General features: G+C 45.2%; 1 protein-coding gene across 1 annotated transcript in view; it reads left to right on the forward strand.

Annotated features, from left to right (window-relative positions):
* Positions 1-12523, forward strand: part of Sel1l2 (SEL1L2 adaptor subunit of ERAD E3 ubiquitin ligase) — a 40590-nt gene that overhangs the window by 17147 nt on the left and 10920 nt on the right. Inside the window, exons 8-10 of the mRNA XM_055602676.1 lie at positions 4343-4411; positions 5585-5662; positions 12060-12122. Of these exons, the coding sequence (XP_055458651.1) occupies positions 4343-4411; positions 5585-5662; positions 12060-12122 (210 nt within the window). The remainder of the gene's footprint in view (positions 1-4342; positions 4412-5584; positions 5663-12059; positions 12123-12523) is intronic.

The raw sequence follows: 12523 nt of genomic DNA on the forward strand, positions 1-12523 counted from the left end.
GGTCTAGAGAGAGAAGGCAAATTGCTTCAAGTCTCACAGCTGGAAAGCAGGTGTAATCAAGAAGCAGAATCTGAGTGCTTGTGCGCTGGCTCAGCAGTTAAGAGCACTCGTTGCTCTCGCAGAGAACCTGCGTTCAGTTCCCAGCTCCCACGTGGTGACTCACAGCCATCTGTACCTCCAGCTCCGAAGGATCTGATGCTCTCTTCTGGCCTTCTTCTGTGTGTGGTACGCACACATGCACACAAAATACTCACACACGGAAAATAAAAATAAGGAAGCAAAATTTGCATGCAGGCCATCAGAATTAAAAACCTGTTATTTTTCCTAAATCTCATTTATTTTTGCACCACTCCCACAATGTGACCTCGAAAATCTGCCTCCCTATTTTCAGAGCAAGAATATAGAATGGGACGATCTCTGAGGTTCCTTCATCTCCGACTTTCTATTTAGTTGGATGGGCCTCATTTTTCTCATCCAGAGACTCCAAAACCACGAGTTTAATTCCAGAACCTTGCCAGCAACTCAGGCACTCTCTGGGACAAGTCCAGGCTAGTCCCTCCTGTTCCATAGTCTTAGGAGCCTGTGTGTGTAAGTGTGTAAATTCCTCTACAGCCTGACTAGCCTGTGCTCAGTTAGCTAGTCACAAGGGAGAGGGAAGACAAAAGGATGAAAAGACCCAAAAGGTTGCTACTGCAAGCTGCTCCCGTCCGCTTCTTCCCCGCACCTGGCCCCTGGAAAGGGTTTGCTTGGTAACTCTGGTGTCCCGTCACTTCGGCTCCCACACCAGTGTTGTATGCCCTCACAGCACACACAGCTCCCGCACTCTCCTGGTTGTTGCCGCTCTCGGTGGCCACAGCGAACACGTTCTTCTTCCTCTTGCTCACCAGTCTGCCTTCCACCAAAGCAATGCCTGGCGTATAAGAGGCACTTGGTGAATATATGTTGAATGACTAGAGGTTAGTGGCCGGCGCGTTGGATGACGCCACTCAGCCTGAAAACCACCATTCCAGCCAGTGTGATGTGTCAGTCCGCTGAAGGGACTATTACTACAAGGCTCATTTTAAATGTGCCAGTTTAAAATGGCAGTTTGCTGATCAGCAAATTAGAACACAAACTACCCAGGAATAGCTACCCTGCCTTCCCCATCACTGCTTGCTACTTGATGGAATTAATTTCTTGGAATTTGTTATCACAGGGAACAATTTGGCCTCTCTCTGACCAAATTTGTAATTATCAAAAAATTGTATATGTGCAATTCTTGATTACATTATCTTGAATTTTTACATGCAAATTTTAATTTCATTTGCATTCTTAAAAATATAAAAGCTCAGAATGAATTGCATTAGGAAAACAGGGTGTTTGGATGCATATTATTAAAGTGGATGCAGCATAATTAAATTAGAACCAGCAGAGGAGGATATCAGCCCGAAGGGCAGCTGCTTCATCTCGTCTCCCCCATCTAGAGAAAGAGCTACCGCCCATGTCAGGATGACCTACAGAGCCGTGGAGAAAAGAAATGTCCATAAATGTTTTTGGAATAATGCATTTCCTTCACGTTCTAGAAAGAATGTTACAAACTGATTAAACTGGGAATTTTCTTAGAGCCAATGAAAAGCCACATTTATGAGGGAGAGAATTAGTTTAAATAATGAAATTTAACACAATGCCGGGGCATGCTATCTTTCATAATGACACACCATTAAGCTGCTAGGAAAACCATTATTTTTATCTTCTCTTGAGAATGAAAGTAGCTGTGAATATAACTTTACACCATAATAAGCCGCCCTTAAGATCCATCCTGATTTAAATGTCCATTGACGAATGAGCAATTGATAAGCACTCAGTAATTTGGAGGCAAGGTCTCATGTATCCCTGGCTGGCTTCAAACTCACTGCATAGCTGAGGGTGACTTTGAACTTCTGATCCTCCTGCTCCACCTCCTGAGTGCTGGAGTTACAGGGACATGCAACATATCCAGTTTATGTGCTGCTGGGGTTAGTCCAAGGCCTTACACATGCTAAACAGGCACTCCACCAACATCTTTGGCTTGGCTCAATAAATATTTCAAGGATGCATGGATGGCTGAGTGAGTAATTATTGTTTTGTTTGTTTGTTTGTTTGTTTGTTTGTTTGTTTGTTTGTTTTGGGCATGATCTCATGTAGCCAAGGCTGGCCTCAAAATCAGTATGTAGCTGGGCATGACCTTGCACTCTGATCACCCTGCCTCCAGCTCCACATACAGGGAGACTGACCTGCACGCCTCCCCTAAGCCGGGCTCAGGGTCAACCCAGTGACGGTGCGAGCATTTACAAAGAGAAGCCGTATAAGCATTTCTCAGGAGGCAGGACCCCTATATTCTTCTCTCATTCCCCACACATCTGATTATTTGGGACACTACATTCCTTTATCTCCTCACATGCTTGGTCTACTAACATACGATCTTTTTTTTCTCAGCACCATTTTCAGGGAGCAAATGTTGAACCATGTTGTATTTTAAAATATTTTTTATTCATTCTTTGATATTTTGATTATTATTCTTGGTATTCAATCTATCTTCACTGTATCTATTCATCATTCCCTACTCACTCCCCCAGGCCCCTCCTCCAAATACATCCCCTCTCACCTCACATATTCTTCATAGATAGATAGATAGATATAGATATAGATATAGATATAGATATAGATTCATTTATATAGTAATAAAACTAAGTCCAGCTAGTGCTACCTACATGCCGTTTGGTGTGGAGCCATTCACTGGAGTATCAGCAACCTACTCATGATCAAACCCTGAGAGAAACTAGACTCTATATCGCCAGCATCTTCGACTGCCCATAGCTCCTCAGCTAGGGGATAGGGCCATGTAAGGCCCTCCTCCACCCATAGTGTAATGATGACTGGCCTGATCTTATACAGTTCTTGTGCTGTAACCACAGCTGCTGCCCATTCATAAGTGAAACATGTCAAGAAGACAGCATTTCCCAGCATTCTTCCTCATTCTCAGGTCCAGACAATCTTCACATCTCCTCTTCCATGATGTTCCTTGAGCCAGTGGGGTTAGGAGGTGGGAAGTAGGGAATGTTTGGTTTGATGTGGGGTTGAGTGTTCAGCAATAACTTATTCTCAGGTCTTTCACCAATCATGAGTGTCTGCATTAAGTGCTACTCACTGTAAAGAAGCTTCTCTGACCGAGGTTGACAGCAGCACTGATCTACGGCATATAAACATAAGTATTTAGAAGGCAGTTTCATAACATGGGAATTTAGCAAAATGAAGGTAGTAAGTTCTCCTGGGGCCTAGGGCCTTCCTAGCTCTTGGCTTTTGGTCAAGTTAACAGTATCAACCATGTAGATTTGACCTTAAATGCAATCAGAAAGGTGTTAGTTGCCCCAACAGTCATGCCACCATTTCACCAATGGGAACATCTTACTTAGCAGATCAGTATTATATCATTCAGGGTCAGCAATATATAAAATCTTTAATATCAGTCTTTCACCTGGTAGCTTGCATAACACCTTCTAGCAATATGGAATCTAAGGGAGAATGATTTTGTTCCTTTATGAATGCCTTACAATACCGTACCTACTGATAGGCAGATCTCCTGCTAACCTAGGCAAAGCCTGTAAACAACGGACACATTGTGTTCAAACATGACAACAAGAGGTTGTCCTTAAGTCTGATCCTCAGGTTGGTCACTTTTATTTCTCAGGAATTTTATAGAGGGTCAAGATGAGGCCTAGAAAGTGTAGGAGTAAAAGATGAGATCATTCTAGACTGTTTAATCTTATCACCTAGAGACTCTGGAGACTTTGCTGGTCTTTTTTATTTTGATTCACAAGAAACTGTCTTGAAGCTGACCTCTACACACAAACACAGTCTCAGCAAGCATCTGGGTGTGTCTGGCATTAGTCTGCTTTTAAACATTAGGACTCTGCCAACTGTAGTACAAGCTGTCTCAAAATAAATGCATAGAAGCCGACTTTCCCAAATAACAGACTACTTAAATCTGCAGCTGAGATTCAGCTTTCCCTAAGACGCACTTGCCTATCTAAATTTTCCAAAAGTGAGAAGAAAAATGTCTTTACATTCTAAATTCTATGCATATGATATAACTCACCCTATGTTTCAGAATACGCACAACATATGCGCGCACACATATATGCACATATTCCCCCACTCTTCAGGTTTATGGTTTAAAGAACTCTTGGAAGAATATCGTAAATGAACAAAGTGGTTATTTCTCAGATATTTTTGAATGCATACTGAATGAATAAAATCTAGTTCCAAAAGCCATTTTGTGGAATGTACTTGTGCCTGGCGATAACACTGTCCCTTTTCTCTCCAGAAGGCATTGTACTACTTTTTAAAGGCAGCAAAGGCTGGAAGCGCAAACGCCATGGCATTTATAGGAAAGGTACTCGCTTCTGACCGTCAGCAACTGTTATTCCTTTCAAAGATAAGACACGTGGGGGCTGGGGGATGGCTCTGTTTATGCAGTGCCTGCTGACAAGCGTGGGAACCTGGGCTCGGACCTCCAGCATCTGCCCCTCCCCAAAGCCTGTCATGCTTATGCAGGTCTGCAGCCCCAGTTCTGGATAGGTAGAGACAGTCCTCACCGGCCGGCTAGTCCAGCTGAATCAGCCAGGCCCAGATCTAGTGAGCGACCCTGCAAGGTAGAGGGGCCAGTCAGAGTGCTCAGCAGGTGAGACTTGCAGCTCGGTGGCAAAGGGCATTCCTAACATGTACAAGGACCTAGATTCAATGAACTAGGTCCATTGCACTGCAAATAAACAAACAATCCACACACATGCACACACCACACACACACACACACACACACACACACGCCCTCCCTCCCTGAGGATTGAATGGCAGGCTAGTTAAATGCAGAGTAAGGTGTGAGCACACTTAAAGAACTCGTTTCTGTCATCCGCTAAAGAGGCACTCAGCTGCAGCCAGTGGGAGCACTCCTGAGGTGAGAGGAAGAAGCCTAGGAGCATCCTATCAGCCTTCACCTGAGGCTCTCACAGAGCCTTGAAAGAGACCTGGCCTGGGCTCCTTTTCAGAGAATAGCCACGAGCCCATGCTCTTCCCCAACAGCAGCAGGCCAGCTGTCACCAGAGAATGGGACTAGCCCTGGCCCAGTCATGTGCCTCTTCCCTCCACCAAACTCAGAATCAGTCCTTATGCCCCTGTGATGGGATATTCTCTTCCATTAACAAGACTACTCCCTCCACTCCCCAGGGCCGCCACAGCTCCCCATGGTCGATTTGCATTAGTTACCACGGGAATGAGTACCTGCTTCCAGAAATGTTACATCCTGTCCTTTAGATGCAAGGAACACGAGAAAACACAAACAGGGTCCACTTCTTTGTCCTGGGGCAACATCACTGTAGCGTGTGCGTCCTAGGTGACAGTTTCTCCCGCTTTGTGACTTGAAGTAAAACTAAGATAACATGTATGACGTTACAATGTAAACTCCAGTGGTGTTTACTAGTCTCACAACACTGTGGCAGTCATTGGCGCTGTTTAGCCTTGCACCACTCTTAAGCAGTTTTGCTCTTTACACACTCTTTTTCGTCTGCAGATGTATTTGGAGGGGAATGCTGCTGCACCACAAAGCAACGTCACAGCCTTCAAATACTTCTCCATGGCAGCCAGCAAGGTATGTGCTCAGCCCACCGCAGTGATGCAGGAAATAATGGGCTGCTGTTTCAAGCGGATGGATGCCCCCAAACTGACGTCAAAGCCTCAAGCCCTTAGGATAAGTGTATAAAGTAAGGACATGGCCACCCCAAGGTCTGGGTGAGGGCAAGGTTGCTATTGTAGACATGAGGGAGAGCACAGCCAGAGGCATCTGGAAGAGTCCAGAACAGGGGAGAAGCAGTAACCTAAGCATGGCCAACGACTCCATGGTCCATGAGAGAAGGGTGGAGGAGTGAGAGAGGAGAATCAAGAAAGAGAGCAAAAAAAGGACCAAGAAAGGAAGACAACAAAAGACCAAGAGAGCACATGGACAAAATAGTCAGGTTTTATGGCGCTCTGGGGGAAGGGAAGCCGCTGAGCTGGAAGAGTTTAGACAGGGTAAGAAGCAGGAAGAAGAGCTAGGACTCTAACAGGTATCTGCGGGAGCTTAGAGAGCCTGGAGGCCCGTGGGTGCTTTGGTATGCTAAAAGGCACCACAGTTAGTCATTTGTCCAGACTGTCTTCTGGACCTGACAATAAGCTTAGAAAGGACTTCTGTGTTTGAGGAAAGTCCATCATCAGCAATAAAACACTGAGCTGGGACATGGAGGGGCATGGCCTGTCTTCCGTCTTTTTGGTAAATGGAAAGGGTAGTGGCTGGTGTCACCCTGGCTGGAGCCAGCAGAAGGTTAGACAAAAGCAGAGCTTCCCTCTCCCCTGAGCAGTCGATGAAGCCATGACTTGGGAACAGGAAATAAAGGGCTAGGGGTGGAGAGGACACTTTAATCACCAACCGCAGTAAGTCTAAGACAGAGGTAGCCATCGTGCAGGTTTCCTCAGGCACAATTTATCTAAAGCTAGAGCCCCAGCAGCCCACACAGAAGGTTGCCAGGGCAGTAGCCAAGGAAAGGAGACGAAGAACACGCCCCTGTGGTGTGAGCAACGTTCCCGCAACTCACTGCCAGCGTGGCCATGGAGAAGTTACATAACTTTTCTGTGCCTTGCTTTCCCTATCAGTAAATTGGGAACATAATATTTGCTTGACATTGCCATACTATAAAACTCTAAAGCACTGCCTTCCATAAAATAGTTAGTTGTTGGATATCAACTGTTGTCTTTCGTAGTCTGGATTCACAACCAAGGCAAAATAGCTTGCAGCTATGAGGAATACAGAAAGGGTGTGACAGTTGGCCCTCTGAATACCATGTTCCATTTGCACCCATTCAACTAACCATGGATTCAAACAATGTAACTGAATGCATACAGATATTTCCTTGCCATATCTTACTCTTATTAACAACCACTTATGTCACCTTGAGGTTGCATTTGTTATGTTATATAGAAGTGATTCCGAGCACGGGGAATGTGCATAGGCTATATACAATACTATGTGATCACATGAGAGAGGGCCGGATTCTAAGGACTTTGGTATCTTTGGAGGCACTGAAGCTCATTCCCCTCACAGGAATAGTGAAGATCTATGATGTGTCTCCTGCTGCTGAAATCTTTGCTATGCTGGGCATGGTAGAACATAGCTTTAATGTCTAGCAAAGGCAGGCAGATCATGGTGATTTCAAGACCACACATGGATACAGGATGAGACCCTGTCTCACAAAAAAAAAACAAAACAACAACAACAACAAAAAAAAAAAAACCCTAAACTAAATAAGTGCAAAAAGAAACTATCCTTGTTGTACACTCGGTGAAGCATGTATCTATCAGGTCAAACTTAGCACATTGCCTGAATCCCTTTTCTACATAAGGAATGACCTCATCTGTACTGGCTGCTTTTGCATGTCAACTTGACACAGCTAGAGTCATCAGAAAGGAAGGATGAGGGAGGGCCCAGTCTACTGTGGGTGGGGCCATCCCTGGGCTGGGGTCCTGGGTTCTACATGAAAGCAGGCTGAGCAAGCAGGGAGCAAGCCAGTAAGCAGCCCCCTCCATGGCCTCTGAATCAGTGCCTGCCTTCAGGTCCTGCCCTGTTTGAGTTCCCGTCCTGACTTCCTTTGATGATGAACAGCAATGTGGAAGTAGAAGCTGAATAAATCCTTTCCTCCCCAACTTGCTCTTTGGTCATGGTGTTTCATCGCAACAAGAGAAGCCCTAACTAAGATCATCCAACACCCATTAGCCTAATCTTGGGAAAATGCCCTGACTGACTCTTTGGCACCCACAGGAGGAAACATTTTTTTTCCCTGTCTTACGATTTTATTCTGTAAACTGGCAACCATGATACATTTGGATCAAGAATATTTCCAGCTGTTCTCCATTTTTTACACGCCGTGCACTGCCTTAGGAGCCTGTTTAGAAATGACACCAGCCTGTGCCTAACGTTCTTGTTAAATTACTGAGAGGCTGGTCCCAGCACCTCTCCCTTGTGCTTTGTATGGAATTGTTGCTCAGCAGGCCAGTTATCTGGAATACCATTAGATTAGGCAGACGGTGTTGGGGGCAGACTGGAGGGAGGTAACAGTCTGTCGTATTCTGGAGGGTAATACTGATTTGTCACCCCCAAAAGAAGAACGCCAGGAAGCTGGGTGTGTGAACTAACTCCCAGGTGCTTGGGGATTTGTAACTAGGAGTGATCCAGGCAAGTTTTGTTTTAACCTTCGCCTTTCTTCTTTATAAAGGAGGTCCAAAACTGTATTTGAAGTAATTCTCAATAACGCTGGGTGGGCACAGCCACACCCCATGGCGATGGCCTGAACATGTCAGATTTCTCATACGTATTTTTGTTTTGCAACTTAAAAATAAAATACTGTTCTTGGGGTTGAGCTCTAGCTCCGTTGGGAGACTGCTTGCCTGGCATGCACAAAATCCTGGGTGTAATCTTTCACAGTGCATAATGCAGCTGTGGTGACGCATCCTATAATCCTAGCACTTCAGAGGGAGAGGCGGGAGGGCCAGGAGTTACATAGCAAGTTCAAGGCCAATCTGGGCAGGCTGTTACTAAAAGGGGGTAGGGGTGTGTGTGCATGTGTGTGTGTGCATGCGTGCGTGTGTGTGCATGCGTGCGCGTGTGTGTGCGTGTGTGTGTGTGTGTGTGTGTGTGTGTTGTTAAATTTGCTTTAAAGTTTTATCAGAACCAGGATATGAAAAACAGTTTACAAACCCTTTCATCTTGTTATCTGACATAGAACACATCAGGCTCAACTCCGCCTCCACACATTTGGCACACCCTTCCTTCCTGTCGTCCTCATTCTATGTCCTGGCCATTCTAGGCAGGGCTCCATCCTCTTTCCAACCACAAAGCGTCCCCACATCCTTTTGCTCACAAAATCCTTTCCTTCTTTCGAATTAGTGTCCTACTCTGTACTCTTGTGTTCTGGAGCTTTCTGCCCTCTGGCTTTTCTCTTGTCTGAAGTCTATGCCCCCCTCAGCGTGAGGAGGACTAGCCCTAGCCTGACGCTAAAGTTCATTAACTGGCAGATAAATGGCCATCTGCTCCCTAGGTTCACGTCCCTCAGCTAATCGCGGACACTAAGCCCTAACACAGCACTTGGATATTGGGAAGTTAGCTATGTTTTGTTCATCCCAGAAAGTGCTCGTAAAATCAGGAAATATCGCAGCAAAACATGGATAGTCAGATCCTTTTGTGGCTCATAACTCTCTTCCCTCAAACCTTGTTACCATGTTAGCATATGAGTAACCTGAGGGAGAAACAAATAGTCCTGGCTTTTCTTTGAAGATGCCATCGCTGATTTCAGGTTACTGTTCTATGTGGCAGCAATGGGAGCAGAGACGCTGATCTGCTGCGGCTGTCCCGGGACAGGGGAGACAGCCTCTGGGCTGCCCCACTCTCCGCTCCATCACTGGCCTAATTTGAGCCATCCCAGAGAGAACGCAGTGACAGATCAAAGCACGATTCCGCCCAAATCCAACTTGGCAAACCAAGGAGTTTAGTGGCTTTCCTATGGAGCGTGAGTCCTCCACCCTCCTGACGCTGTGACCCTTTAACACGGTCCCTCATGCCGTGGTGACCCCTGACTATAGAATTATTTTCGTTGCTGCTTCATAACTGTAATTTTGCTACTGTTATGAATCGTAATCTGATATGCAGGGTATCTTAGGTGACGCCTGTGAACGGGTTGTTCAGACCCACAGGTTGAGAACCAGTGACTCGGAGGAAAGGGGTGACCCCAGAGCAGCACAGATGATGGCTTCATACGCTACCCACTTCAGTGAGTCCCCGCAGGTGCTGTGCAGCAAACGCTGAGTCTCACACAGTGGGGAGGAGAGTGCCAAAGTAATAGCAGAAACCTCAAGCAGAGAGTCTGATGACGCCCCCTCCTTTGAGGAAACATCCATAGGCCCGGCTGTGAGCATTTCTTGCACATTCTAACGATGACAGTAATGGCTGTCGCACTCAGAGGACAGCACCCTATGAGTCCGCACACCCCAGCACAAAGCACGGAGATGGCAGAGTGGGCAACCCTGTCTTAAGATTCTAACACATGCTCTGGGGTTAGTGCCATTGGGTTATCCAGTGAAAGGAGGACAGCATTTTGTTCTCTGTGTCATACCTCTCTCCATTCCCCTTCCTCCCCTCCCCCCCTTTCATTTTCTCAACATTTAAATGATACTTCTTAGATAACAGACTCACTAGACATTGCCAGCTCCATCGCAATAGGTCTCCTTATTCCCCAAGCAGAGCAGCCATTGGCTGCTAGAACTCACTGCTGGGTATAAAAGAAAAGAGGAGAGGAGACTGGAATTTAGCTTGGTTACAGAGTCTTACGCACTTCAAGGCCTCAGAATTTTGACTGCCAGCACAAAACAAGCCAGTAGGGCCTTTGTGCACTTATTTGACATCGATGGAATATCGCAGGGATTTTTAAAATAATATCAAATCCTTTTAAAGGCACAGGCTCACACTGCGACTCTTGAAATAGTGTCTGAGATATGCCTTCTCTGCCTCTGTGCTCTTCCCTGGTCACGGGGGCACGCTCTGGCCTAAGAACTAAGAACTAAATTTAGGTTCTTAGGAGACTCTAGAGAGCTTTCTATCAGAACTTAAGTTCCTGAGGAAAGTCTATAAGTCTATAAAAGAGATCGACAGGCAGATCTGCTCAAGGGAAGCCAAATAGCCAAGCCCTGGCTCCTTACACAACCACCAGAGAGCAAAAGACATGAGGGGAGATAAGAAAAAAAAAAAAGGAACTCTGTTGGAAAGTCACTAGGGGTGTGTGTGTGTGTGTGTGTGTGTGTGTGTGTGTGTGTGTGTGTGTGTTGTGTGAGAGAGTATGTGTGAGGCACACATATACCACCCATGTATATGGAGATCAGAGAACAACTTTCAGGAATCTATGAATTCCATAGTGCCCAGGGCTGGACCTTAAGTTGTTCTACTTGCACACCAAACAGTTTTACCCATGATCCATCTGTCCTGTGAGAAAGCCATTTTGAGGCTCACTCTTCACCCAGGACTGACACACTATACTGATACACCAGAACTTGTGCTGGGCGAGCTTTGCCTTCCCCTTATTGAGAGCACCCCATTTCTAGAGTGTTGAGTCTAGATGAGAAAAAGAAACGGTAATTTAGATCAGGCAGATATTAACAATGTTATGAGTCATCAAATTTGAATAAACATACTACCTAACATAACAAAATATACAGATACTAATAAATTATTAGCTGCCAGCAGTGGTTGTTCTAAAATCCAACATCCTGAAATGTTGTTTGGCCATTGATGTCAAATCCCTTCAGCCAAATTAGGTAACAATTTTATAAATAGACCTTCCCATTCTAGAAAATGCACCCATCCTCTGAGTACCGGCTCAAATGTCACTGCCTTGATACTGTGATCCTCCCAAGCTCCTAGCATCAGCCAGGCAGTTAAGTATCCTGTTTTACCTGTCCACAACATTCTAACTTATTTTACTCCAGGATTGACTGCATGTAGCATAACTAAGACATTAGACCCACCTAACTGGGCACAGGGCTGCAGGCCTGTAATCCTAGAGCTTGGGAGGCAGGAGGATTGTGGGTTTGAGGACAGCCAGGGCTATTTGGTAAGAACTCTAAAACAAACAAACAAAAGCAAGCAGAAGGAAGGAAAGAAGGGAGGAAGGAGGGGTCTGTAGCTCCAAGGCCAAGTTTACCTCTTATCCTGCCCAGGGGCTCTTATGGAATCACTCACAAAGCAAGCACTAAGTGCTGAATGAAGTAAAGATCTGACTTCTATTCCCTTCTTTTCTTTTCCGGTGGGGGAGTGGTGGGTATGAATGTGTGAAAGGGTATAAAATAGGCCAGAGTAACTCGCCATCTGCCTGATTGATGGCCTTGGCCATTTCTTTCTGGGTGCCTTTGAAATATTTGAATTGATTTTGCAATAATTTCCCTTATCACCTATTTTTTAAAAATTCTTCTAGGGCAATGCAATTGGTCTTCACGGCCTTGGCCTCCTTTACTTTCATGGAAAAGGTGTTCCTGTGGTAAGCTCAATAACCTTGTCATCCTGTCAATGTTTTTCTAGCATTTGTGGGGTTAAAATTAATGGTCACGCATTAATGTGCAGGAATTGGTTTTTTTTTTTTTATTGCTTAGTCAAACTAGTATATCCGACAGAGAATGAAATGGTTTAGTAAAATCTCTGGCAGAGAGACAAAGGATCAAACCTGCAACAAGAATAGCAACCACAGTTGTGCCTGAGACTCATGGGGTCAAACTAGCTTTTGAAACAGCTGCCTCCTGAGATTGTGTTGAAAGAGAAATTTATCTTTTTAGTTTAACATGTCTTTCGAGTGACCTTCCCCCATCTAACCAAACCAACTCTCAATACAAACAGATACAATTTATAATGGAATAAGCTAACAATTTAATGTACTCTGATATA

Source organism: Psammomys obesus, unplaced genomic scaffold, assembly GCF_907164565.1.
Source record: "Psammomys obesus unplaced genomic scaffold, mPsaObe1.curated_primary_1811, whole genome shotgun sequence".
NCBI classification, from domain to species: domain Eukaryota; kingdom Metazoa; phylum Chordata; class Mammalia; order Rodentia; family Muridae; genus Psammomys; species Psammomys obesus.